General features: G+C 57.8%; 12 protein-coding genes across 12 annotated transcripts; 6 read left to right on the top strand and 6 right to left on the bottom strand.

Annotated features, from left to right (window-relative positions):
* Positions 1 to 1,886: 1,886 nt before the first annotated feature.
* Positions 1,887 to 2,732, top strand: BDY17DRAFT_40621 (uncharacterized protein). Its single transcript, XM_033738349.1, has one exon. The coding sequence runs from the start codon at positions 2,011 to 2,013 to the stop codon at positions 2,566 to 2,568; it is 558 nt and encodes a 185-aa protein (XP_033586093.1). The 5' UTR covers positions 1,887 to 2,010; the 3' UTR covers positions 2,569 to 2,732.
* Positions 2,733 to 2,885: 153 nt separating this feature from the next.
* Positions 2,886 to 5,881, bottom strand: BDY17DRAFT_318897 (beta-glucosidase-like protein; the record flags this gene model as incomplete). Its single annotated transcript, XM_033736230.1, has 3 exons — positions 2,886 to 2,904; positions 2,949 to 5,648; positions 5,709 to 5,881. The coding sequence occupies 3 exons, from the start codon at positions 5,879 to 5,881 to the stop codon at positions 2,886 to 2,888; spliced, it is 2,892 nt and encodes a 963-aa protein (XP_033586092.1).
* A 647-nt stretch (positions 5,882 to 6,528) lies between these two features.
* BDY17DRAFT_257299 (uncharacterized protein) lies at positions 6,529 to 7,265 on the bottom strand (the record flags this gene model as incomplete). The annotated part of the gene is made up of 2 exons (XM_033731672.1): positions 6,529 to 6,575; positions 6,635 to 7,265. The coding sequence occupies 2 exons, from the start codon at positions 7,263 to 7,265 to the stop codon at positions 6,529 to 6,531; spliced, it is 678 nt and encodes a 225-aa protein (XP_033586091.1).
* An 812-nt stretch (positions 7,266 to 8,077) lies between these two features.
* Positions 8,078 to 9,365, top strand: BDY17DRAFT_257369 (uncharacterized protein; the record flags this gene model as incomplete). The annotated part of the gene is made up of 3 exons (XM_033731678.1): positions 8,078 to 8,149; positions 8,205 to 9,264; positions 9,304 to 9,365. The coding sequence occupies 3 exons, from the start codon at positions 8,078 to 8,080 to the stop codon at positions 9,363 to 9,365; spliced, it is 1,194 nt and encodes a 397-aa protein (XP_033586090.1).
* A 104-nt stretch (positions 9,366 to 9,469) lies between these two features.
* BDY17DRAFT_40578 (uncharacterized protein) lies at positions 9,470 to 10,795 on the top strand. The gene is made up of 3 exons (XM_033738347.1): positions 9,470 to 9,829; positions 9,895 to 10,223; positions 10,276 to 10,795. The coding sequence occupies exons 1-3, from the start codon at positions 9,574 to 9,576 to the stop codon at positions 10,759 to 10,761; spliced, it is 1,071 nt and encodes a 356-aa protein (XP_033586089.1). The 5' UTR covers positions 9,470 to 9,573; the 3' UTR covers positions 10,762 to 10,795.
* A 1,010-nt stretch (positions 10,796 to 11,805) lies between these two features.
* Positions 11,806 to 14,951, bottom strand: BDY17DRAFT_40564 (fungal-specific transcription factor domain-containing protein). Its single transcript, XM_033738346.1, has 4 exons — positions 14,522 to 14,951; positions 14,266 to 14,430; positions 11,979 to 14,165; positions 11,806 to 11,918 (listed from the first exon to the last, which is right to left on the bottom strand). The coding sequence occupies exons 1-4, from the start codon at positions 14,730 to 14,732 to the stop codon at positions 11,905 to 11,907; spliced, it is 2,577 nt and encodes an 858-aa protein (XP_033586088.1). The 5' UTR covers positions 14,733 to 14,951; the 3' UTR covers positions 11,806 to 11,904.
* Positions 14,952 to 15,872: 921 nt separating this feature from the next.
* On the bottom strand, positions 15,873 to 16,640 carry BDY17DRAFT_256862 (putative O-methyltransferase; the record flags this gene model as incomplete). The annotated part of the gene is made up of 1 exon (XM_033731636.1): positions 15,873 to 16,640. One exon carries the CDS (start codon positions 16,638 to 16,640, stop codon positions 15,873 to 15,875), a length of 768 nt encoding a protein of 255 aa, XP_033586087.1.
* A 255-nt stretch (positions 16,641 to 16,895) lies between these two features.
* Positions 16,896 to 17,958, top strand: BDY17DRAFT_40397 (uncharacterized protein). Its single transcript, XM_033738344.1, has 4 exons — positions 16,896 to 17,148; positions 17,209 to 17,601; positions 17,668 to 17,764; positions 17,828 to 17,958. The coding sequence occupies exons 1-3, from the start codon at positions 17,066 to 17,068 to the stop codon at positions 17,732 to 17,734; spliced, it is 543 nt and encodes a 180-aa protein (XP_033586086.1). The 5' UTR covers positions 16,896 to 17,065; the 3' UTR covers positions 17,735 to 17,764; positions 17,828 to 17,958.
* Positions 17,959 to 18,118: 160 nt separating this feature from the next.
* BDY17DRAFT_327478 (uncharacterized protein) lies at positions 18,119 to 19,471 on the top strand (the record flags this gene model as incomplete). The annotated part of the gene is made up of 1 exon (XM_033737676.1): positions 18,119 to 19,471. One exon carries the CDS (start codon positions 18,119 to 18,121, stop codon positions 19,469 to 19,471), a length of 1,353 nt encoding a protein of 450 aa, XP_033586085.1.
* Positions 19,472 to 19,697: 226 nt separating this feature from the next.
* BDY17DRAFT_256957 (uncharacterized protein) lies at positions 19,698 to 20,903 on the bottom strand (the record flags this gene model as incomplete). Its single annotated transcript, XM_033731645.1, has 2 exons — positions 19,698 to 20,305; positions 20,480 to 20,903. 2 exons carry the CDS (start codon positions 20,901 to 20,903, stop codon positions 19,698 to 19,700), a joined length of 1,032 nt encoding a protein of 343 aa, XP_033586084.1.
* Positions 20,904 to 21,715: 812 nt separating this feature from the next.
* Positions 21,716 to 23,953, top strand: BDY17DRAFT_304038 (malate synthase). The gene is made up of 4 exons (XM_033734679.1): positions 21,716 to 22,217; positions 22,277 to 22,701; positions 22,753 to 23,537; positions 23,587 to 23,953. The coding sequence occupies exons 1-4, from the start codon at positions 21,809 to 21,811 to the stop codon at positions 23,651 to 23,653; spliced, it is 1,686 nt and encodes a 561-aa protein (XP_033586083.1). The 5' UTR covers positions 21,716 to 21,808; the 3' UTR covers positions 23,654 to 23,953.
* On the bottom strand, positions 23,954 to 26,235 carry BDY17DRAFT_304035 (glutamine phosphoribosylpyrophosphate amidotransferase). Its single transcript, XM_033734678.1, has one exon. The coding sequence runs from the start codon at positions 25,892 to 25,894 to the stop codon at positions 24,101 to 24,103; it is 1,794 nt and encodes a 597-aa protein (XP_033586082.1). The 5' UTR covers positions 25,895 to 26,235; the 3' UTR covers positions 23,954 to 24,100.
* Between the last annotated feature and the right edge of the window lie 45 nt (positions 26,236 to 26,280).

The raw sequence follows: 26,280 nt of genomic DNA, 5'->3' as shown, positions 1-26,280 counted from the left end.
CGTTCTCTTTGTACACCCGGTACATCCCCTTGTTGATGATAGCAGTGTTGAACAGATCTGTCGTACTGCTCACGGACGCGAGGATGCGCAGGAGGACAGTCTCCGCCGCTGGCGACCGACTTTGCTTTTCTTCTTCTCCAGGATGACCTTCTGAGTGCTCTGTGTCCAGGACTCTCATCGGCACAGAGGGCAGCGCTGGATGAGGTGGAACTTCTCGCGACCCCAGCTCCGTAGTGCTCTTTCCTCTTCGCAATGTTTGTAAGGAATCCTTTGGTGGGCCAGGCCGTTGCAGCTGCGACTCCGAGTTTCTTCGTCGTATAGTCCTGACAGGAAGCTGACTGGCCCGATCATAGGTGCGCGGCATCCACCAATCTCTCTTTCGACTTCGCTTGGGTATCGTTGGTGCCCTTGAGGGAGGGTGCATGACATTATGCACGCTGCTCTGTCGATGTAGAGGTGGCGGACCGTCGGAAGAACTGTAGACTGATTCGTCATCCTCCACAGTGTCGTCACGGCTTGACGATAGAGACAGGTTAGCTGCCGAAAGGTTGGAACGTTGCGTTGGCGGAGCAGGAGGCGCCCGGGTGGGCGAGGGTCCTGGGGGAGGTGGGGGAGGGTTGCTGGGCTCCAGCGGTGTGCAATCGGCCTCCGCCAAAGTCAGGCGCTCGATTGGACTGGCGGACAGACAGTGTTTGAGAGAGTTATGGTCCCGCTCATCGGGCGTCGTGTCGGCAGTGACGATGTTCAGGCTGGTGGACGAGCTTTCTTGCTCCGAGTCCGAGTCCTTATCTTGTTCGAAGGAGCTGCTCGATGATAGGGAGCTGGGTTTCAGAGTCCGGCACCGTTGTTCCCTCATGGGGACCATGGCAGGCGCAGAAGCTCTCAAACGAGCAAATATGGGCCGCACAAGAGTCTGGGGTGGGTGCTGTTGAAATGAGATGTCTCTCGTTGCCTCGGTCGCTCCAGATGGTTCTGCAAGAATGCGTTGGGATGAGATGCTGTCCGGAGCAACCGGCACAAATGTGCGTTCCAGGCCGGATTGTAGGATTGTTTCCATCATCGCATCGTTGACCAGTGATTCGGTCTCGGGAATGATGACCGTCAGCGCGGGCTTCTGTGTAAGAGGTGCAGCATCCAATCTTTCTGTATGCACTCGACGTAGCGACGTAAAGCCTGGCGCGGCTTGCATGTTGGGCGAACTCCACCGGTTGGGCTCACGCTTCGTTTCTTCGTCCCAATGTGTCACGCCGTCCCGCCATACACCAATCCGACTATTCCTCTCTACTCTGCGCTGCGACTTGGTGCGTTGAGCCAAGGGCACGATGTCCGGGCTCCACAGATGCGCCGATTGCTCTTTTGACAGCGGGGGCCAGATGAAGGCCGAAGGGGTGGTGGGGGTTCCTCCGATGGCGGACAAGATTTCTTCGTTGGGACTCGTGGCCATCTCTTCCTCCAGAGGCGTCATTTGTATGGTTTTGGCCGGGGGCACGGCATTCAAGATTGTGCCTCTGACCTTGATCTTGCTGTCCGGCGGCAGACTCTTTCTCTTGATCCACCTTCCCGGCTTCTCACTCGATCGATTGGGCATGCTTATAGCTGCTTGCGCGATAAAGGGTGGTTTCGGCTCGGGGGAGTCGGCGCCCCGTCGACTGAAGATGGAGATGCTGCGTCTCGCAATGCTCTTGGGCCTCCACTGTATCTCACTTGTTTGTCCATGGAGTGGCGCACCGTTGTGCGAGGGCGAGCGAGCTTCCGGTCCCATGATGTTGGTGGGAATGAGATATCATCAACTCGCCACAGTCGAATGCTGTGCCCGCGAACGTGAAAGGTAGCGTGCCAGTATCGTACCACCGACGGGTACTAAGGGACCTGCGGACACTATCCCTGCTCGTTAATACCCGACAAGTATAGCCTCTGGCGTGACAGCTCAGAAAGTACAGCAACGCGAGGGAAGGTGCATGCCTCTCCTATATGAGATAATGGATATCGAAGGAATAGGGAAAGATAGACATGGCGCCAAAGAAAGTCGGACTCAAGAGAGGCGCAGCGAGCGAGCGGTATCTTGATCTTTTCCGAGTCGGCCACCAAAGGCAGACCCAGCCACGGACGAGAACCTGCCCGCTCACAGGGTCAGCGCCTCGCCTTAGACGCACGTCCCATGTTAGTGCATGCACATGCATAAGCCCTGTTGTCGCGATTCAACCACGCGATGGCAGGGCGCAGGCCAGCTCGCAAGGAGGAGGGAGAGGCCACATGCGCCAGCGAGGCTGGTCATTGCCTAATGGAGCTAGCGCGCTGCTATTCTCGGAGACTTTCAAGCCTCCCCCGCGGGCAAAGCCACTGCCGATCTTCTCCGAATCCGCCAAGCGCAGCGGTGATCTCGACGACATCCGCTCCAGCGTTGCAACGGCAATCACTCTTCCGGAGCTTCAGGCCTCGGTGATAATGTCAGCAATTCTCCCAGAATTCCTTGACATTATGTGTTTACCTCAATATCATCACTGCCGGTGTAAACAAACGGAGTTCTGGGGGAAGACCGAGCTAAGGGCATCCATCCACCCATGCTGACGATCCTTTGAATCCGGAGTGGTCGTACGACATTGAATTCCACATGCTCTCGCTAATCTCCATCACCTGAAAGGGTATATGGAGTCGCGGCTGATGCCCACAACATCACTCGGCCGATGGCTCCAACTGCTGACATGCACATCCTTCGGCATGCCTGCGCCCTCGTCCGTGGCAGATACGAGCTGACCAACATACCCGTCAAAGAAGCTGCTGGTGTGACACCAGGCAGATAACGAACCCGCATCGTAGGCTATTCTATCGCTCCATATGCTGACATGCGCCTACCATGCCGTTGTCTGTCCTTTCTATACATTCGCTTAGATGACAATCATGCCGCTGGCGGCTTCGCATTCCCAAAATTCAACAACGACTTCTCAAACGGCATGCTCAACGGCAGATCCCTCGACGAAAAGCCCAAGTGCACGCGGAACTCGCCGTCGGGCATGATCCACGTCTGCCGCTTGACATCCCAGTAACTCAGATCCTTCCGCGTCAGATCCATGCTGATTCGCGTCCGCTTGTGGCTGCCCTCGGTCCAGATCTTGTCAAAGTTGCGGAGCACGCGCACGGGCATGTCCACCGGCTCGCCGTCAGCGTCGACGATGTTGGGCGGGAACTCGAGGTAGAGCTGCACGACGCAGAAGCCGTCCATGGTGCCGAGATTGGTGAGTTCCGCGCGAACGTTGACGGCGGTATTAAAGAGATCGTGATTGCCGCCCTCGCCACCACCAGCCTTGGACACGGCTTGGGGAGTGTCGTAGCCGTTTGGGTAAGGGTATTTGCCGTGTTTGATGTCCGATACACTGTCGATGTAGGGGTAGATGTACTTCTTCAGTTTGCGCATCCCTTGGGGCCAAAGAGCAGAGTCAACGGAGGGGATTGTGGTGTCCAGCTGCGGTGGCTTCAGCGCATCCGGTCGTGGCAGGGCTTCGTGGTTAGCACTGCCAAGGGGATGCACCATGAGACTGTTCAGTTTGAACCCGCCATAGGAGAGCCCATAGCCAAACTCGTAGCGCGGGTCAATGTCGTGCTTGTCGAAATACCGATAGTCGATGTACAAGCCCTCGGTAAAGTTCTGTTGTGGCACGACGGCGTTGGGCAAGTACATCACTTCGCTCGTAGGGCCGTAATCCTCGGGCTTCTTCGCAATCGTGTACGGCAACCTCCCAGAGGGATTGGCCTCGCCAAAGATCACGTCGACAATCGCTTGACCTGCTTCTTGGCCTGGTAAGTGTGCGATCAAGACGGCTTTGACGCCAGGCAGGTCAATCCAGCGCTCCAAAATTGTCGGACCGACGGTATGCAAGACAACGACCGTCTTCTCACAGTTCGATGCCACTCGCCTCACCATCTCGTCGCCGCCTTTCTGCGCGTACAGCTCGTTGCGATCGCCCTTCACATCCTCCCAGCCCAGATAGCCCTCTCCGGCGTCGGAGCTGATGAAGACGAAGCAGACATCCTGCTCCTTTGCCGCCTGCTCGATACCGGGCTTGTGGTTGTCCGCCCAATCTGTGATGTTGTACTTGTCCTCCTCCATGATTCGTCGCAGCGTAAAGGCTGGCGGCGACAGATACGGGAGCTCCACGGCTCCACTACCCCAGCCCATGGTCAAGGTGCCTACGTTGCAGGCTCGATCGACGCAGTTGTTGATTCCGTCCGGGTTCGGATATGCGTCCTCGCCAAAGATACCAACTTTGACAATGCCATAGCCGTCCTTGGAAGTCAACCCACTCCCAGTTTTCGAAACGGGAAGGAAGCCATCCGTATTCTTGACCATTACGATGCCTTCGGTAGCAATCCGTCGAGCTAGTGCGTCATGGTCCCCATCCTCGGGTGTATTACGCACGGGGACGAACTTGTTCACGATGCCTGTGTCGCTGCTGTCCGGGCTGCCGGGATGTAGATTGCCAACCTTCTCATTCGTCCAGCTGCTGAAAGTTGGCCCACCTCCTGCGGACACCGGAGGCCATTGGCTGTGCGAGTCCTGCTGAGTCTGGTACCACGCAGCCACCACGCGCATCGTCATGTCATTGAGTCTCTGCATGGGCACGCTGGAATTCAAGACGGCTTTGGTCAACTCTGTGCCCCACAGGCTGTTCCCATCCTGATGATGAAGGCCATCGCCGGGCATAGTCATATCCAGTCCGGCAAGAGCAGACGCCACTCCGGACCTTTGAGCAACCCAGTCGCTCATGACGAAGCCTTGGAAGCCCAGTTCGTCCTTGAGTATTCCATTGAGGAGTTTACTGTTTTGGCACGCGTATGAGTTGTTGACTTGATTGTAGCTGCACATGACACTCGCCACACCAGCCCTGACGGCCTCCGCGAATGGCCAGGCGTAAAGTTCATGGAGTGTTCGGTCATCGATGTTGGAAGAAATGGCATTAGGGGTATTCCATTCCCACGCTTGCCGGAAATGTTCCTGCTCGTTCCCGACAAAGTGCTTCGCCGTGGCCATCACGCCCACGTTTTGGATACCTTTGATCGTCTGAGCGGCCGAGATTCCCTGCAAGACAGGATCCGATCCGAAGCCTTCCCAGTTCCTACCACCTGCAGGCAAGCGGCCGATAGGGCCCATCGAGGGGCCGAGAAGTACGTTGATGCCCTTCTTCTTGGCCTCAAACCCGTGTGCCTTGCCTCTGAGGAACATCAAAGGTTTACTCCACGTCGCCCCAACGGTAATGCCCGCGGGCCAGGCCGTGGCATTGTCCACAAAGCGCAGCCCGAGAGGGCCATCTTGCAGACACAGACTGGGGAAGCCGAGCCGCTCGACGGGACCTGTATTTCCCACGCACATTCCCATACTCCAGCCGGTGCCCGTGGTGATGTTCACCTTCTCCACCAGCGTCATCTGCCCCACCAATGCAGCAGCCTTTTCGTACGCATCTTTCCACGTTGAAACCGTGCCGCCTTGCGGGGAAGGATACCAGGGAGGGGATTCTCCATAACTGGGAACAGAGGCGGTGTAGACCCAAAAGCCGCCGACACTAAGCAGAAGGAAGAGGGTTGTGAAGAAGAGGGCGATGAGGATGCAGCAGAAGCGAGAGGGAATGAGCCATTTGCGCCACCGTCCCTTTCGCCTTTGATTGTCGAGCCATGCTAAAGGCTTCTCGTTGTAGGATGTGCGCTCCGCAACGGACCGCGGGCGTTGTAATGGCTGTGAAGCGTCATCTCTATAGCTCTTCTCATGGTCGTCCAAGGGGTCAAAGTCGTCAATGTCAGAAGTGAGGGAGTCGTGGTCGGAAGAATCGCGGGTCATCAAAGGGTCGTGGGATTGTTCCAGTTCGTAGGATTCGGGGGGTGTGAGGGCCATGGTGGGTTATCGCGCTGCCGACTGTCGCATCTTATGGTATGTAGAACAGACGAGGGCTTCCAAAAGAGAGTGGGATGGGCACTAAAGTCCTCATAAGAAAGAGAGGAAACCGAATCTTACACCCTCGTCGTCAGGGGTCTGGAGTGGAGGTGGAGGGAGCCTGATCCTGGGACGGATCTAATCTACCCGTCGCTGCCGCAGCCAATCAGAGCACGTCCTTCGGAAGCCTTGCGAGGGGGACGACGATGATGTGGAGGTGTGAAAGACGGGCATTTGCATCGATGCACCGCAGCTGTTCCTTCAATGAAGAGGTTTCTTGTCGGCAGTTTACACACATCGCTCAAATGCCTCTTGTGTACAAGGTATCTGATTGATTATCGAAGCGGCCCAACACCTGTACAACATGGGTATTTATCTGGCTCATCAACATCGCCGCGTCGTCCGCTCAGTGCTTGTCGTCCGGTCTGATGTTCCATCCCTTCAAAACAGCTTTGTCCATTTTGAAATGCCGGCTCGACTGGCTCCCACATTTTGCAAACTAGCATGGATGTGTACACCCTGCCATGGGCGATCAACTGGCCCCGTCGCTCTGGGAAGCGTGAGCTTTGAACTCCGTTTTGAAAAAACACCCCCCTTGTTGGCAATCATCAATCGTCGAGTTCCAATAGTTTCCTGAGCACGCTGATTTCGGCATCTGAAGCTATTTGTGAGCAATACAACACATATGTTAGAAGGGTGACGCATGCAACTTACGGCCTCGCATGTGCTTCATCCGATGACACCAGATGACCTGGCCATCTTCAAACAGAAATTCGCCGCCAATCTGCAGCGGGTGGCCCCCTCGAAAGACATCCCGTTTCCGAATGCCCTCCGGGTCTTTCACCGCCCCACTGACATCCCTCACCTGCCCTTTGACCACATCCAGCACCGAGATCTCGCGCATGTAATCTGGTCGTTCCGACCCGAGTGACATAGACCAGTTCATGCCGAGCTTCTTAAACAACATGCGAGTCGGTTCGGCGAGGATGGTGTATTGACACTGGTTGGTAAATCGGCGGTATTGGGGGATGAGATCGGGCTTGCCGCAGCCGATGATGATGATGGAGGTGGGAGTGGGAATGCTGTAGTAGTCATCGATGCTGATGCCCTCGACCAGCGCCTTGACATAGGCCTGGCAAGCACCGCAGTAGAAGTGTCGGACGAAAATGATCAATTGTCGTTGGTGTGGGGTGGTGTCGGGATGGTAGAGCGAGCCAAAGGGCACGGCATTGCCTTCTGCGTCGTACACGGGGATGTCTTGCACCGCGGCTAAAGTCGCTCGATCGGGACACTCGTCGCCCTCGCCCACGGGCAGGTTGTTGTCGGAAGCAGCAGTCTGCTTCATGAACCACGCCTCCCGCTCATCGGTGTCGGAGGGCGCAGCGACCAGCGCATCGTTCTCATCTTCTATCTTGTGGTCGGGATGGTCGAGCGAGGTGGATGTGGGTGCTGTGCTGTAGGTCGGGGCGGTGGAGCAGAGTGAGGGCTTGCTGTAGTGGGCAGTGGAAGATTGAGCGATGATTGGCGACGAGGTCTGCGACTCGCGTGACGAGCCTTTGCTGGAGCGGGCGGGGACATGGACGTCTGGGATGTTGGGCGCGGTGGGGGAGGAGGGCGAGGTGCTAGTGGACTTGCGACCGGTGGCGGAGAAGGGCCGTTCGAAACGTGAGGCGCCGAGTGGGGAGACGTCTCGCTTGGGCGTGTAGACCATGGGCCGTGGCGGCGGCAGCTCGGTGGACATGACGGAGAAGGGAGTGGCTGCCGCCGCGAAGGGGTAGCGTGGCGGAGAAGGGCAAGGCCGAGAAGAATGGATGAGGGGAACGATGCTCCGACGTAGGAAGACGGCAGTCACGAAAGCCAAAGCGAATGAGGGCGCCAAGAGAGGGAGGATGAGAAAGCCATGGCACAGATGAGGTGGCACTTTGAAACAATCATGGCCACATGGGCTAAATGGGATGGCAATTGTCGACCGTGCAGAGCGTTGCCTCCTCGGGCCAGCATTAGCGCCCTCGCCCGGCGCACCTTCCCTTCCTCATTGGCCTCGCGTCGGGGAAACTCCGGCGGCGTTTCTGCGCGTAACCTCCGAACCACCAGACCTCAACCAGCTGGCCTTACTGCAAGCACCCACGCCTGCGCAGCACCCCGACTCCTGGAAAGATGCTGGTCTCATTGACCGTCGGCAAAGTCGATGCCGGCGTCGCAGTCCTGCTGACAGAAGACAAACGCCTGGTTCGAACACTCCTCTGCCAGTACGGCTTCACTCCTGCTAATCCCCGACCACCAGATCGAATTCCCCTCCATCCTCCTCCCTCCCGACATCCATTCCGGCAGCATTGTCGACATCAACGTCTCCCGCAATCAACACGCCGAACTCATCGCCGAGCAGAAGTTTGGTGCGCTGCAGAGCGAGATTTACGAAGCCTTCGGCACCCAGATCCCTTCTCCTCCCGTCCTACGATGTCGCAACGCAACTCAAACCAGTGTCGTGCTCGAATGGGACCCCATCAATCTTGCCACCGCCGAGCTGCGCAGTCTGAGTCTCTACCGCAATGGCACCAAAGCGGGCATCATCCCGCGTGACAAGCTGAGCACCAAGATCTCCGGCCTAGCTGTGGACACGGAGTACACATTCCACCTCATTTTGAGGACGAGCGCGGGGCAATACAGCAGCGAAAGATTGACCATCCGAACCCACAAAATGACCGATTTGACCGGCATCACCATCACCCCCGGCGTCATGCCCTCGCAACTCAAGGACAGCCTCGCCGAGACCGTCAACAAGATCGGTGCCAAGCTAATCGACACCGTGCGCATCGACACCACCCACTTCGTCTGCACCGAACCACGAGGGCAAGGATGGGAAAAGGCGGTGGAGATGAACGTGCCAGTCGTCGTGCCCGACTGGATCTTGGGGTGTCAACGAGAAGGACGTATTGTGGGCGTGCGAGGATACTATCTTGACGCAGACCCCAAGCACCGACAGCTGGGCCCCAGCCAATCGCAACAACAACAGCAGCAGTCGCAGCAGGTCCAGGCGGTGCAAAGAATGAATAGTGCTCGAGACAGTCCGCGCATCGAACATACCCCTCCAACCCCTGAGCGACAGAGTCACGAGCCTTCACGAGCAAATGGAACCCCGGGCTCCTCTGCGGAACCGCCTACGCCGCCTCCCAAACCGAGGAGTGAGAGACCAACGGAAGCAGATGACGAAACTGGCGAGGGGCGATCATCATATACTGGAAGCGTTGTAGTTGCGCGGGAAGCGGCGAGCGAGGATGGAGATGGCGAAGGTTCAGAAGACACAGAGAGGGCATCGCAGACTTCTGAACAGCATAGGGGGAGCAGTAAAAGCAGACTGCCGCTCGAGCAGGACGGGGAGAGAGATGCTGTCGCGGAGCAAGAGGCCATGGACGAGGACGGCAAGTTCGACGAGGTCGCGCTGTAATGCGAGCACGGCGTGCAGTTCGAGCAGAACAGGCCTTATATTAATACGCAAGATCTACATCCCATACGATCGGCAGAACAATCCGATCTAGCCATCGAGCTCGCCCATCGTCGCCAATCCCATCGCAATCCTGTAACGCCATTGACTCTTCGATATCCACACTCAGGAGGAGAAGAGAAACAGAAGGCGCGGTCCATGCACGTGCACCATGAACCGCGTGAGACGTGCGGTCCGTCAGCCCCGTGACCACCGCAACGCTTCTCTGTCATGTGAATTGTGGGGCAAAGCCGGCTTGGCATTTCCATTCGGCCTGTCAATAACGCGTGGCTGCCTGAGCCGGATTGTTTCACTGCAAACACTTCGAGCAGAAAACTCCCCTTCTTTCTCTTCTTCTCTCAATCTCTCACTTTCCCGACAAGTCCTTGATCCAACATCTGTCCAAGGTGTTTGCCGCCTTGCTCACGGTAAGTTTGTCTCTTCCCAATCCATCTCCTTGCTGATGCTAACGTGACGTTGTCCTGAGCAACAGACAAGTCACCTCCACTCATTCCAAACACCAACATGGCGTCTCCCACTCCCATCGACAACAAGACCCTCAGGGACCTCGCAGTCAAGTTCATCAACGGAGTGCCTCCCACCGCCGAAGAATGCAAGCTCGCCCCTGCCATCAAAGCGAAGCTCGCCGAAGAACTCGCCAACGGTGAGGACACAGCCCCCAAGTGGCTCCTCGACATGGTGAAGGCCGACAAGGAGGAAGTAGCGGCGCTGGAGAAGAAAGTGGCAGATCTGGAGGAGCAACACATGGGCAAACTGCGCGCTAAGGCCAAGGCTGCTGCGTACGGAAAGCATGGCTTCATGGTAAGTGATGTCGAAGCTTATCGAGACGTGGCGCGTAGCTTACTCTTTACAGGACCCCGATGGCGGATCTGTCTTCAACGCGGCCTTTCAACTCGCGCACCAACTCCGAGCCGACGCGATGGTCGTTGCCAAGAACACCAAACCGAACTACGTGGCTCACAGGAAGAAGATGGATGCCAACTGGGACCCTACCAGCAACTTCTTCGTTCAGATGCTGGACGAGGAAGAGGCAAAGGTCGCGCAGGGCAAGGAGCACGAGGGAATGAAAGAGGCGTTGACAGACGAAGGTGTCTACAGGTATGGCGAAGTCATTCTGCCACCAGCCAAGCACCTTGCTCCATCGGTTGGATTTGCTTCGCGCCACATGGAAGTCGAGAGTGACCCGCAGATCGAGAAAGGCTCAGGAATCGGGAGCACTCGATGCATTCAAGACAAGCACAAGACCTCTGGGACGATGGTCTATGATGATAACGACGCCGAAGACAGAAGGGTGGACCGGGAACGGGGAACGAGGCATATGCCTTGCTGGCCTCTTTGACACCGTCGCCGCCCTCGATCCCAGACTCGTCGACCCCGTACTCTACTCCGTTCTTGGTAAGCTCTTGATTAGATGAAGTCGCACTCTGCGGCCCTGGCTCCCCGAGGAGCTGGAATCAGCCTTGCAGCCGAAAATGAAAAAGGTATGAAGGAGAGGCCGCATTGGACCTTGAATTCATGCTCTTGTCCCACGTTCTGTACTCTCCTCTCACTCTTCACATGAACTACTTCCCACATCTATGAGTCTGATCCGCCGGGGCGAGAGCACATATCCAACCCGGCAGCAGGGATTCTAGCAGTCCATGCAAGTGTAGCGAACCCCATTCCTTATCGCCAACCTCCACCGACAGGCGCCAACGTAGATACGTGTCCCGCCAAGCACATCCGTTCCCCCCGGTGTATGGGCACAGGACGATAAGATGCTTCGCATGAAATGGCATACAGCTTGTCAATGCCGATAAAAGGACAGCCGGTGGGAGTGGAGAGCACCTTCCCCATCAGGGCAAAGTTTCCGTCGTTGGGCATCAGCACGTGAGGGCGTCATGGTGGTACATGCAGCATCAATGTAACTATGCAAGCGTGCCAACGTCACAACTCATCATCATGTCAAGAGACAGGGCATGAAAGAAAGTGGAAGATGCAGAGTCAATAGCGCGCCGTTGAAGGCGCAAGGCCGAGAGAATTAGGTAGCCAGCCCTTTCTACACAAGGCATCGCAAAGCACAACGACCACCTGTATGATGACTTGGGGGAGAAACCGAAATGTGCCATGTCCGCCTCTATCCAGCCAGAAGTACTGCGCAGAATGCAATCAAAGCAGACCATCCACCCAGATCCCCGCCCCTCTATCAGTGGCAGAGCCGCAGAAATCTATGACTCCAGCTCACGCCGTAAGCAAAAACAACAAACTCGCTAGAACGCTTCGACTATTAGAAGTGGCGTGTTGAACATCATCGCCAGAATGCCTCCAACCGAATGCCGGAAAAGATAAGAGCGCAAGCAATGCAGTAAATCATGGCACAAAAACAAGCACGGCCGGAAATCGATGCATCAACGATGGCAATCAAGCCGAAAAGAATCGTCAGTCTGGGTCCACATCCAGCGTCGTATCGTAGTCGGTAGGCATATGGCTCTCGTGTCGCATCTCATCCCATAAGAACTACCAGGACGAGTCAGTAAGTCATTGAACGGATGGGAGAAGGGCGGGGACACGACTCACTCTCCCACTTCCAATCCCACATCACTCCAATCCAGTGCAAGTGTCCTCGCACCGTGTACGCAATGTCTTGCAGCTCGCCCATGCGAGGGTCTTTCCCCACCCGCCGCTGGCGAGCGCGCAGCTTCTTCTGCGTCTCCTTGTCGGTTTCCAATGGATCCGATGTGCCATTTTCGTTAGTATCGCCGACATAGCTAAAGACCATGCCCGTGTGTCCGGGGTCGCCGCCCAGCGCAATCGTGCCCTTGGGAGATTTCACAAATGGCCGGCTGCCGTGGCGTTCCGACTTGAGGTCGGTGGTGGGCACGAGTTTGCGGTTGGTGGAGGGTTGGGCCTCGTAAAGGTCGCGGCGGGACCAGACCTCTTGCACCACGGCCGACGCTTTGTCGACAACGCCGAGACGCATACGGTTGTTCATGGAGGCGAAGCGACTCATGATCCAGGTCCGGTCTTCGTCCAGCTTGGCTTCACAGCCGGCGATGAGGAGAGGAAAGACGTGGACAATGACGGCGCGGCTGGTGAGAGGTACGGTGGCGACGTATTGCAAGACACGTTGGGCGAGCTCGGTAGAGGTGAGAGAGGGGAGTTCGGGGACGGCGGAGTGGAGGTGGAGGAGCGTGGCCCATCGATATGCTTCCGCGGTTTGAAGAGTGTGTTCGATCGTGGTGGTGGGGTCGCTGGGCGGCTCGATGTCGGTTGGCGGATCCCACGTTTCCAGAGCAATCTTGATATCGTGGGCTTGACTGATGATGGCGGGAGAGTTGGCTTGCGAACGGCACACCTTGCGCACCAGGTTCGCCACGCGTCCAATCAGGGGGAAGAGAGTGCCAGCGCAGCCCATTAGCGGGTCAAGGCGAGTGTCAATAGGCATGCCGAAATCAATGCCAAAGCCAGACGATGCGTCGCTGGTCCCGGGGATGAGAGCGGGCGAGTCGTTCGGGTTGCCCGAGAAAAGATAGGTGTTGTCAAAGTCTTCGGACTCGTTGGATTCGACGGACGTCAAGCGGGAGATGACATCCATGTACACCCAGGCGTTGCACAAGAACTTGAGACGCGCGAGATCCTCGTCGTTGAAGCGCTCCTTCCGATGGGCGGCCAATGCATGCTTGACGAGTTCCTGGGCGCCTTTGATGTGGGTGATGCCGGTGCAGATATGCTGATCCCAGGCCTCTGCAAAAGCCAGGGCGAGGCACGTAGCGATGGCCGTGAGCAAGGAGAAGCTGTTGTCACGAATGCCTTCGCGGCAGTAGCGTATACTGGCGGCTTTGTGTTCGTGTCCGACGATGCGCAATTGAGGAAGGTCGAATGCGGAGTGAAACGCGGCCATGGCGTTGATTGCGTGGTAGAGGGCAGGAGAGTGCTGGACCAATGGCCATAACAAGTCGCGCCAGGGGTTCTCGCCAGGCCCATCGACAATGGACAAGACACCACAGGTGAGTTCCGCGAAACGCCAGGTCAGCACTTCTCTGCCATCGTTTTCGTACTGGGGCTGCGGATAAATGTAGGCAAGTGCGGGGTGGAGCCCGTCGGGGGATTCCGCCAGGCTCGATGATGTTGGAGTCGGAAGTCCAGAGGTGGGGGGCATGGTGAGGCCCATGGACAAGGGCATGTCGAAAGCCATATCGTTCTCCAGAAATGCCATGTCGAGCGCCGCGGCCGCGAGCGTTGGAGACATGGGATGGGGATCGAAGCGGGGCGTTTGAAAGACTTCGGGTAATTCGTAGTTGACGAAGTCCTGATGCATGGGGTCATCGGCATTGTAGGGCCACAGGGAGCCCGTCAATGTTGGCGAGAGGCCCAGACCCGGGGCGAACTGGGATAGAGCGCCCGGGCCGAGCACATCGGGGTTAAATTCGAAGTCCGCCATTGTGACCGGAGGCATGAGATCCATGGGGATGACGGAGGCGATGTCATCCGTGAGCGACAGGGAGGCGGGGTCGGGCAGCTCGTCGGATGGAGTTACAGAGCCTGAGGGCGGTATGGGCTGGGTCTTGATTCGTTCCGGCAACATCAGGCCGGATGTATCGGGCGGTTTGCTGGCACGTCCATGACTGCGAGGCGAGTCGCTTCGCGCGGTCGCCGCGTCGTCAGCGGGAGAACCGCCTGGAGCGGACGTTTCGCCAGGAGCCTTGCCAGGCTTGATACCCGTTGGGGTGGGGTTTGTGGATGTGCCATTCGGCGGCGAGGGTCCTGACCAGCATCAGCATAAATCCCAACTGACCATCGCTGTTGGACAGCCACAACGCAGGAACACCATCTCGCGTGCAATGTAAACCGGAGGTCGACATACCTCGCTTCTGACGGTCAATGTTGATCTTGACATTCGAGTCCTCAAACGGGCGCCACTTGAAATCCTTTCTGTATCCTCCACACGGTACATTTCTCCTCGCGCACTGTTGACACGTTGGCTTCTCTTCGTCGCATTTCAGCCGCTTCGCTTTGCAAGTCACGCAACCTGTGGGCGGGGCAAGGGCGGTCAGCGGGAGTGGTCAGGGAGTGATGATGTACCTCTCCCATGCTTTGGGGATGTTTGGAGGGGGGTGTACCATTACGACTCTTGCTCTGTTTTGGCTTGGCCACGCTGGAGCCCTCGAGGATGCCGGCAGTGGTGTCGACTACAGGCTGGCGGCGGGGCGCCTTCTTCTTCGCTTGCGTCGGGGTGGCCCGGCGAGCATTGTGGGTGGGAGGGAGCGGGGGAGCTGGCGGAGGGGTTTTCCTGAGGAATACGGAGGGGGAGGGGATGGAGACGTCAGCCATATGGCTTCCGCTCTCCCTCCGTCGCGGGGCCGATGACTACCCCCACGAGAATGACGACGAGGGGCACGACGGGCGGGCGAGCGAGCGAGCGTGGGTAGGGGTGGCGGAGGGAGGAGGAGGGGGATGAATCAGACGCATAGAGGAGAGAGGGAGCAGAGAGAAGGGAGAGGGGAGGGGTGTAGGCGAGGGGGAGATGTTGGTGACACGACGGACTTATTTTTCTGGTCATGTTCCCTTCTAGTGCCGACCCTCGAGCCGATTTAGGATTTCCGGGGGAGCCAAGGAGGGCACCTGCCTTACGCTACCCACCTTTCGCACTGCACCATGATGATGAATGCCCGCCCGCCAATTCCCCCCATTGCAGTAGTGCCGCGCGCGCTTCCCAACAGGCTGGTCCAGCCGAGGCGAGGACAGCAGCGGTGGAGGAGGAATGAGGAGGGGGTCAGCAACACGCCTCCACGCCAAACACCACGGCAGCGTATCATCGGGGACGGAGGGCAGCACGCGGTCGAGCAGCGCGCAAAGCAAAGGGCCGGGAGTGGAGCACAAGCGTAGGGCGACGCGCAGCTGCAACGCGCCACCGCAAGTCTGGCTCGCAAAGGGCCGATCTGGGGACTGGAGGGAGCATCGTGATGCGCCAAGGGCAGGGTCACGATGCCCCGCGGGTTACGAGAGAATTACGAGACCAGCTTTGATGCTGCACGCGTAGCACGCAATTGTTCCGTTGCTGTCGTTTCCTGCAGCTTCCCTGTTGGTGCGGAACCGCATGCTACAGCGCAGCACGCCCGGGGCAGATTGAATCTGCTTTCTGCCGATGCCGCTCGCCATCGCCGTGGCCGTCGGTTAGGGATAAAAATACCTCCCCGACCTTTGAATTCGCCTCCCTCTACCCCGCATGCCATACGTCTCCTGACATGCTGAGTCTGACGCCGCGCTGCTGTTCCCGAAGCCCCGTCACCGCCTTTTGCTCTCACTCGCCTTGTGTTATCACGATAGTTCTCCACCCCTCGGCATCCACGCGATCCCGCTGGTGCTTCTGCCATGCTTCTGCCAAGAGCAGGATGATCTGCGATAAGGCTGCACGATAGCGTGTTCACCTGCCACCACCCGACACGCTCCTCCTAGATAACAACACCGACCCTATTTGATAACACAGATAAGCATGCCGTCGTAGTTCTTCTCCCCCACCGTCTGCAACAGCGTATGGCCCAGCACCCGCTCATCGGCCCCGGCGCCCTCAATCACCCTCCTCGCCCCCTCCACCTGACTGTCCGTCTTAGCCAGCTCGTCGTCCGCCACCCGTCCCCTCCGCACCACGTTGTCCACAATAATGCACCCGCGTGAGCGCACCATCTGGATGGCCTCGTTGAAATAGTTGAGGTTATTCGGCTTATCGGCGTCGATAAAGACCAAGTCGAACTTGGATCGCTCGCCTCTCGCCACTTCCTGTCGCAGCTTTGGTAACACGTCCATTCCCGCCCCGAGCATTACTTCCACCCGCTCGCTCAGGCCCGCGTGGGCAATGGCCTGCTCCGCCACCGCCTTCCGCTCCGGCGCAATCTCAATCGTGGTCACGCGCACCCGCGAACTCGAAGTTCCGAGCCAGATACTGCTAATCCCGCCAAGCGTGCCAACTTCGAGTACGTGCCGGGCGTCAATCAGCTGACACTGTGTCTGGAGCCATTTGCCTTGAAGAAGGGAGACTTCGATGCTGGGAAGTTGCTTCTCCTCGGCCAGTTGGATGGCGTAGTTGATGGCTGCGTAGTTGGCAGAGCCGGGCGGGTGCAGATGTTTAATCGCGTACTGGTCCACCGCCGTCCATCGGTCGTCCTTTTCGTGCGACCATGTGTGAGTCCGTGCGGCTGCGAGCTCCTTGGAGTGTTGCGGAGGTAGGTCGGAGTTGCTCATCTTGTTCTTGTCTCAACTGGTATCAAAGCATGCACCAGGCACCCCTTCTTAGCCGTGCCGTCCACGAGGCAATGGAAAAGCGGCAGGGAGAAAGAAGGAGTGAAGTCGTGATGCAAAACACCGCCACCGACGGGGATGTCTTCCGATCTGTACGTCTACTTATGGCGCAACGTCAAACAGGCTTCCGCCACACTCGTGGCTCGCCGCGTGCGGGTGCGCAATCCCGCGCTAGACGCGATGGAAGGCAGGCGCAAGGCGGAGGAGTGACGTCGGTGCGCTGGCAAGCTTCCGTACCTGCCTTGCCTGCCTCGGAACAACACCTGTGCCTACTTACATATCCCTGCACTCTCGATCATCTTCTTCACACCTTTGCATCTCTTTCGACTAGCTCGTAATCTCTCACCCTCCTCATCAAATCCGTCAGAATGTCCTCCGACTCCTTCGCCGCCCTCCGAAAAGGCCTCGGGCCCGAACTGGGCGCATTAGCAGAGGAGCATATGAAACACGAGTAGGCACACTCCCATCCCGATATTCGTTATAGCCACCTCTAACACGCCTCTTCTCCCCGCCCCAGCCTCCAGCAATCCGACCGCGATGCTCTACGAAGCGCCGCCTCCACCCTCAGCACCCACGTCAGCATCGGCTCCGTCCTCGGCCTCTCCCTCGCAGTCTTCGCCGCCTACCGCCTGCGCTCCGCCCGGAGAGCCATGTTCAACACCTTCCGCGCCAGCGAGCAGCCCACTGCCGTCAAGTTCGCCAATGGAAGGGAAGAGGTCCTGCCCGATTTGACCAAAGTCATGCGCCCGAGTACGCTGGGCGACGTGGCCACATACACCCTGTTGGGTTTCGGAGGATTGTTCTTGGGTGGGGAGACGGGAGTGTTGACCGGAACATTAAGCGCGAGGAGAACGATTGGTGCCGATCGGGAGAGTCGGGAGAGGATTGAGAAGGCGTTCAAGCGGTATGTTGCCGCATCTATTGGAACGAGGTTCGAGTGAAGACATGCTGATGAAGATTGCATGGCTAGGTTCCGAGCGGATGTTCTACGAAAACAGGCCGATGCCTTGGATCAACAGCAGGGCTCGTGGCTATGAGAGCATAATTTAGTGAAAGCGAAATGATGGGTAAGTGAACAGGAATCAACCTCAATTGAGGAGCGAGCGCATACTAATATCATCTTAACTCAGGTCATTCCTCACTCACTCTGTATATTCATTCGAGTTGCACGTGCCAATGCCGTGTCAGCTACTGTATAAAAGATTCCAAGGAAGACCACTTCTTTCCCAGACATTCAAACTCGTGTTTCTTCGTTACAGCTTCAAACGACGTCTCCGTCAACATCTTCGAGAGTGTCGACCTGTTCTTCACAGCCGACCTCCTCTCCGCAGTCAAGTACCTCTGCCCAATCGAAGGCCTCATCGCAGCCAAGTGCGGATCAGGCTCTCCCTAACGGCAGTGCTTCTCGCCAATCCACGACCATGGCCCCACGCTACCTCCTGCGAGCTTTCAGCGATGTGTCGAACGGTACAAACACCAGGCACGGCTTCGCGCCCGCCGGAAATGCCAGCGAGCGTCAGTCTTCTTACAAGGGGTTGAAGTACAACAAGGACGTGGGAGCTCTCAATCAACAGTTGAAGGTTGCGGAGTACGGCAAGGAGGCCCCTGAGAATCCGTTCATTTTCGCAACAGTCTCTCTGCTGTACGCACTCCAGCATGCATGGAAAAAGGGGCGCAAGTGCAAGCGCTGGGCAGCCGGAAATAACATTCAGATCGTCGTTATCGACACTGGAACCGCAAAGACATCTGGTGGCGAGCCCGTCGCCTGGCATCGGGTGCAAGACTTGATGGCGGAGCTTGGCCTCAAATTGACTGCCAAGTACTCCAACCATGTCATCGACTACTCCGACGTCTGGGTCACTACGGACGACATTGTCCTTGGCGAAGGCTCATACCATGCATCCTTTGACGAGCTAAAGCAAGCGAGACTCTTCGACTTGTGCCCCGAGCTGAGTGCCTGCTGGCAAGGTCTCGAGAAGCCGGTTAACGACCTCCGACGCCTCTGGTACGAACAGGACAAGAAGCCCGACTGGACCGGGTACGACGTGCGCGGCAAAGAGATCAGCCTGGCTGCCAAGATCGCCGATGTCTTCAAACCCGTGCGAGACCCGAAGAGCGACTACGTTGACCCTCACCTCTTTGCCATTCTGCTTGCCCTCAAGAACGAGAGCGCCAACAGTCCTCATTTGCGTGCATGGCTGGACCTCCACTCGAGTGCCAATGACGAGGACGTCACGGACGTCACCGAATCGGTCCAAGACACGGGAATGCCAGAGGTGGACAAAGCCACGGCGCTCTTCGCACGGCTTCGTCAGCGTCGCGTTATGGCTGCAGACGTTCTGCTCCTCGAAACCACCATTCCGGAGGACCACATGGCATTGCAAAAGAAAGCCTACTTGAAAGACAGGCTGAAGCGGAATGAGGAGAAGAACAAGGTCCAAACCGAAAAGCGAGCTGCAAAACGCAAGCTGGAACTGGAGGCGAGTATGGAGGCCGCGAAGAAAGCGAGGCTCGAGACCCAAAAGAGCGGTGAAGGTGCCGGCAAAGATGGCAACGCCGACGCTGAGAATGGGGAAGCGGACGAGACCGCGACCACTGGTATTGAGGCAGCTCAGGAGGGTGGGACGGATGCACCAGCTGATGCTAAGGCTGATGCTGTTGGTGCCTATGGTCAAGCCGGACAAAACTTGGCGAATAGTTTCGAGCCTACTCAGGAAGACAGCACCAAGTCTCCTTCGGCGGGGACGGATACTGACGGGCTCCAAATTGGATGAAGCACGGCAGATAATCGTTCGTCTGTCCAGTTGGAGCTGTGCCTTGCTTGAGGGCACCATGGCACAAAGCAGAGCCAATAAACATTCACGAAGAAACAAGCGTTGCGATGACAAGCGAACAGTCTCATCGGACTAACACCTTGGGGAAAGATCGGGGCAAATCTATTCATAGCAACATCATAAGCGCCGTTAGGTATCAACACAATTCTCATAGCCAACGTCTCTATCATTTCTTCAGAGCCTTCTCCGGCTTCTTGGCATACAACTCGCACCACTTGACCCATTCCTTTGATCCCTTGCCCATGACATTGCGCAAGTCATCCTTGACCTCGGAAATCTCCCACTGCTCGTCCTCCCAGTTCCGCTCCACGCCGCCCTTGTTGCTGGGGAACCAGCCAATGGACTCCAGCACTTCTCCCTCTCCGGGCGACAGGGCAGTGCTGGGGAACATGTCGGAGGAGCGAGAGTGGCAGCGGGCGGCGAGGTACTGCTCCAGGACGGCGAGGCGAGGCGAAGGGGTGAAGTCGAGGTGCAGCGTGTCTTCGTCGTGGCGGCCGGAGGTGGAGGTGCTGGTGAGGCGTTTGGTGATGGAGCGGCTGGTTTTTGCGCCGCGGATGCTCGCGTAGGCCCAGACGGAGTCGATTTCGAGCAGACCGCCAAAGGGCCAGACGACGGTGAGGAGGATGTCGATGGCGGCGCTGACGGGCAGGAGGCCGGTGGCGATGACGGCGTCGCGCTGGGCCTTGGTTTTGGAGCGCATCATGGTGTTGATAAACTCTTCGCGCATTTGTTCGGCGGTGCTGGTCATGGAGGATGGGTAGATGAGGAGCATCTCTTCCAGCTTCACGGTTGCAGCGGTGCGTTCCTCTTCGTGTTTCCCGTCGTCGGCGTGCGTGTCGGGCTCGCTGTGGTCGGAGGAGACACCGATGCGGTTGAGGAAGTCGAGGTTGGAGGACTTGGTCTGGGCCATGCCCCAGTTGATGCCCTTGATCGCCTTGCCCTTGACACCCTTCCAAGACATTGTCTCCGCTTTGCTAGTCTTGGCCTCGCGAATCTCCTCCTGCCATTTGCGCTGAACCTTATGCACCTTGCCCTCCTTTTCCCCTTCGGCGGGCTTGTCGACGAACGGAGGTGGTGGTGGGGTGTAGATGAGGAAACGCGTAGGGATGTCCTCGGGCGGGATGTTGGGTAGGCGGGGTTTGGGAAATGGGACGAGGTAAGCCACGAGTTTTTTGGGATCTCGGGTATAGTGCACAGGCGACTGCACGTCTTGTTCGCCGCTGTATCGGTTGACATTTCGTTTGGGCGGCGGAGGGAGAAGGGTTTGGTCGGTCTTGGGCTGGTTGGCGTAGTCTTGGGGATTGTATGGGGGAGGCTGGACGTGCTGCTGGGGTGTTGGAGGAAGGGCATTGTCTCCAGAGGTAACTGGCATGGATGGATCATGCGGTTGGGCGGCAAAGGCAGAAAGCTGAGGTTGCTCGGGGGAAGGGATGTAGTGTGGTTGATCGGATCGCGGAGGCATTGGCGGCGCCTGCCCTTGAGATGGAGGCGGTGGGAAGCTTTGCTGCTGTTGATGCTGTTGTTCGGCCATGATGGGTTGTTCGTTGTATGCGCAAAGGGGTGCTGAGAGGAAGGGGTTGGAGATGAGAAAGAGGTGTATTTATGCAGAGCTTACAAGGAAGCCTGTAACTGCGCCCACCTCGAATTACGTATCTCTGCAAACGCGGGTCTCGCAATGGTTGATCGGCGCCGACGCTGATGTGAGCTGAAGATCACTCTGCTCCACTGCTGCCTGCCTGGATGGCGTGAATGGAGATGCTGTTGGTGTTGGATGTCGTGCACTGACGACGCCTCAGGCCATGACGCAGCTTCGGGTGGCTTGCCGGACGGGGATCTCGACTGCGCCACAGCCCCAAACGGCCGAGGTCGGTCGGGATGTCTGAGCGAGACGGGAAGGAACGATGGGAGTTGAAGGTGGCATTGATCTGCCCGACAGGCAGGGAAGGAGACGCTGAGCAGACGGGGAGGAAGTGTAACGGATCTGGAGATGTTCTAGCATTCTTCTTTCACGCATCCACGCTCCTTCACATCAACAACGCTGCTGAGAAGAGCAGATGCATGCATCGTCGGCGCGCTCCGTCCACGCCATTCCCCTCATCCGAGGCGAAAAAGCGACGGAGAGCTCGTTGCCGGTGACGACATATAACCGCCTTAAACCGCCGCATCTGTACCTTCACCTCGACATCACACATCCTTCTTCTCCCATCCTCTCATCTTCACTCCACCCCCTTCCCACTACACTACACTACCCCACCCCGTCAAGCGCATTCCGTCACCATGGCAGGCGTCGGCATCACCTCCAAGTCCGCCCAGCTCCTCTCCCGCCCCGCCAACCCCGAGCAGATCCTCAAGGAAGTCAACGTCCACGGCGCCCTCACCGACCAGAACAGGCACATCCTCAACAAGGACGTCACCGTCTTCCTCGCCCTTCTGCACCGCACCTTCAATGAACGCCGAAAGACCCTGCTCGAGCGCCGTCTGCTCCGCCAGGCCAACCTCGACAAGGGCGAGCAGCTCGACTTCCTCCCCGAGACCAAGCACATCCGTGAGAATGATGCATGGAGAGGCGCCCCGCCCGCCCCGGGCCTGCAAGATCGTCGCATCGAGATCACCGGTCCCACCAACCGCAGCATGGTCGTCAATGCCTTGAACGCTGACGTCTGGACATATATGGCCGACTTTGAGGGTATGTAATCAGAGCAGGCATCGAAGAGCAGGCACTAACCACTCTATCGTCTCATTCAGACGCCACCGCACCCACGTGGGAGAACATGATCAACGGTCAGCTCAACCTCTACGACGCCATTCGTGGCCAGATCGACTTCAAGCAGGGCGAGAAGGAGTACAAGCTCCGCACCGACCGCGTCCTGCCCACCCTCATCGCCCGCGCCCGCGGCTGGCACTTGGTGGAGAAGCATTTCACCGTCGACGGCGAGCCCATCTCCGGCTCCCTCTTCGACTTTGGTGTCTACTTCTTCAACAACGCCGAGGAGCTCGTCAAGCGCGGACGTGGCCCCTACTTCTACCTGCCCAAGATGGAGAGCCATCTCGAGGCGAGACTGTGGAATGATGTGTTCAACTTGGCACAAGACTACATTGGCATGCGTCGCGGAACCATCCGAGGCACCGTCTTGATCGAGACCATCACTGCCGCTTTTGAGATGGACGAGGTCAGTAAATGTCCATTCCCCCTCACCCTTCCCCCTGCTAACCTCCTCCAGATCATCTACGAACTCCGTGACCACTCTGCCGGCCTGAACTGCGGCCGCTGGGATTACATCTTCTCCGTCATCAAGCGTTTCCGCCAAAACCCCGGCTTCGTCATGCCCGATCGTCAAAACGTCACCATGACCGTGCCCTTCATGGACGCCTACGTGCGCCTGCTCATCAAGACCTGCCATCGCCGCCAGGTCCACGCTATGGGCGGCATGGCGGCCCAGATCCCGCGCAAGGACGACCAGGCCGAGAACGACAAGGTCATGGACGCCGTGCGCGCCGACAAGATGCGCGAGGTGCGTGCTGGCCACGACGGCACCTGGGTCGCGCATCCCGGCTTGGCCGCCGTGACGGCCGACGTCTTCAACACCTACATGCCCACGCCCAACCAGATGCACGTGCGACGCGAAGATGTGCACGTCACCGCCAACGACTTGCTCAACATGAACGTCCCGGGCACCATCACCGAGGAGGGCATCCGCAAGAACCTCAACATCGGCCTGGGCTACATGGAGGGCTGGCTGCGTGGCATTGGTTGCGTGCCCATCAACTACCTGATGGAGGATGCGGCGACGGCCGAAGTGTCGCGCTCGCAGCTGTGGCAGTGGGTCCGACACGGCATTACCACCGCCGAGGGCAAGAAGATCGACAAGGACTACTCGCTCAAGCTGCTGTACGAGCAGGCGGATGAGCTGGAGAAGAATGGACCCAAGGGCAACAAGTACAAGCTTGCGGCGCAATACTTTGCCACGCAAGTCACGGGCGAGGACTACTCGGAGTTCCTGACCAGGTGAGTTTACCCCTCCGCCACACTATGCGTGCAAGACTAACGTGACCAGCCTCCTCTACGATGAAATCACACATGTGAGTGGAAAGACTCCTGCTACCAACATGGCGAAATTGTAGAGTAGCGCGATGGGAGAAGGACCAAAAGACGTGATTCTGCGATGTACGGCGAAATATGTAGGAAATGCTTGTTGGCCGTAATTCCTGCTCGAATATCGCATGTTGATTTGCCTCGAACCGCCTCCTCTTCTTCATCATTGTCCTCAAAATGCAGGCTGACGACTTTCGATCCTCTAGGTCGAAACCAAGCAGCCTGCTAGTGAACTGCCCTCGCAAGACCCTTGAGATTGCCCGTTGAATGCATTGCCCTTGGGTGTTGGAGCTTGGGTGTTGGAGGGGGAACATTGGATCTGAGCGTGGCGCCTTACTTTTCCTTTCAAAGAAGTATAGTCTATGTCAATTGTACAGCAACGCCATCGAAGCACCGCCGTAAACACGCCTTTGTACACCGCCCCGGGGGTATTTCCGTGTAGCAAGGTGCCTGCCCAGACCGCCGGGAAATCCCAATCATCTCTCCTCGTCGTTGAGGTTGTGCAGCGAAATGTCCTGGCTGTCGCGATGCTCCTCCCTCCGCTCCTCCGCATAGCCTTCTCGCTGCGCAGAACTCGCCGACCCATTGTGATTCGTCACGCCGCCATCGCCTCGTAACCTCTTCGGCGCCCGCTCCTCCCCATCCGACCCGCTGTCCCGCGCAACCACGTCGCCTTCATCCGTCACTTCGACCCCATTCGTTGCCATGCGGATCTGCTTCTGCCCCGCCGTGCCATCGCGCACCGCATTCCTCGCCGTCTGCAGCACCTTGTCCTTCTTGCGTTCGCCGCGCATCCGCTCCAAATGCTGGAAGTAGTCCTCCGGCACGGGGGTGACGTACTTGCCGCAGAACACACCGACCTCAAAGTCCTGCGTCGCGGGGTCGCGGGGACTCTCTTGCGCACAGGCGGACTTCAGGTCCTCGAGACTCTGGTACACCACGGCGTCGGCGCCAATGTGGTCGGCGATGTCGGCGCTGTTGCGGTGGTGGGCGATGAGTTCGCTGGGGCTGGCGAGGTCGATGCCGTAGATGTGGGCGTTGGTGATGGGTGGTGCGCAGCTACTAAAGTACACCTTCTTCGCCCCTGCCTCCTTGGCCATGTTGACGATCTCGCGGCTGGTCGTGCCGCGCACGATGCTGTCGTCTACCAGCAGCACGTTTTTGTCTTTGAACTCGACGGGGATGGCGTTGAGTTTTGCTCGCACGCCGCGTTGCCGCGCTCGCTGCGATGGCATGATGAAGGTGCGGAAGATGTAGCGGTTCTTGACGAAGCCTTGGCAATATGGTTTCTTCAGGTGCTTGGACACGGCGTAAGCAGACACCAGCGAGGTCTCGGGGATGGGGATCACAGCGTCGATCTCCTTGAGCTGCTCTGCCCCAAGCTCCCGCTGGATCGTCTCGGCCAAGCGGTAGCCCATGAGTTGTCGCGATCGATACACCGAGATCCCGTCAATGACGCTCTCCGGCCGCGCAAAGTACACGTACTCGAAGATGTCGGGTGCATAGTTCTGTTGGGGTGCGACTTGGGCGAACACGGGAGCCTTGCCTTTTTCGATGATGACGGCTTGGCCGGGTAGGATGTCGCGGATGTTATTGTAGCCGTTCTGACTGAGCGCAACAGATTCCGAAGCCATCATGTAGTCTTTCCCGCCCTCCACATCACTTGATGGGCGCTCGCCGAGGACCATGGGTCGGATGCCGTAGCTGTCCCGGAAACCAATGAGGCCGAAGCCGGCCAGCATCGCCGTGCAAGCCCAGCCGCCCTTGCATCTCGCATACATGCGCTCCAACGCGGAGAAGCAATCCGAGGCGTTGACTCGCGCCTTTCCGGTCTCGTTAAGCTCGTCGGCGAAGATGTTGAGCATGAGCTCACTGTCCGACTCGGTGTTGATGTGGCGGTGTGCTTCGTGGTCGAGGTATTGTTTCAAATCCGGTGCATTGATCAGGTTGCCGTTGTGCGTGAAGCAGATGCCGTACGGCGAGTTGACATAGAAAGGCTGGGCCTCGGAATTGGCGCTGCTACCAGCGGTGGGATATCTGAGATGTCCGAGACCCATGTAGCCCGGCAGATCATTGACACGCTGGCCTTCGTGGAAGACCTTTGCCGCCAGACCGTTTCCTTTGCATTGATAAATGCGGCCACCGTGAGAGCAGGTGGCGATACCGCAGGCATCCTGGCCACGGTGCTGGAGGTAGTATAGTGCTTGATGGATCTCTGGTGCGGCGTTGGCCTGAGGCGAGGCCAAGATGACCGCGATGATGCCACACATATTGACGGGTTCGGGGATGAGGAACTGCAGATGGATGTTAGCAAGGTGTGCGCTGCGGCCGGCAAGTTCATCCACAGCATCATGACTCCAACGCAAGATCAGAAAAGAAGTTAATCATTATGTTCTCGACACCAATGTTCAGAAGTCGACCATTTGATTGCATTCATCACCAAGCAAGTTCCATCGCTGCAAGAAGAGTTTGAGGACTCACGACTTACCCGGGGCTCTCGTTTCACGGCGGATGTGCAGTGGATATGCTCAGGAATGAGAATGCGTCATACCCATCATGGCGAATGGAGGGACAGCGCCTTGGATGCCGGCTCGCACAGTCTATCAGGTGCGACATTTTCTAAGAATCTTCTGCCAAAACTTCACGAGTTGAAGTT

This window comes from Neohortaea acidophila (assembly GCF_010093505.1).
Source record: "Neohortaea acidophila strain CBS 113389 unplaced genomic scaffold BDY17scaffold_11, whole genome shotgun sequence".
Classification (NCBI taxonomy): Eukaryota; Fungi; Ascomycota; class Dothideomycetes; order Mycosphaerellales; family Teratosphaeriaceae; genus Neohortaea; species Neohortaea acidophila.
The sequence above is the reverse complement of the archived record's forward strand: the minus strand, read 5'-3'. Positions and strand labels throughout refer to the sequence as shown.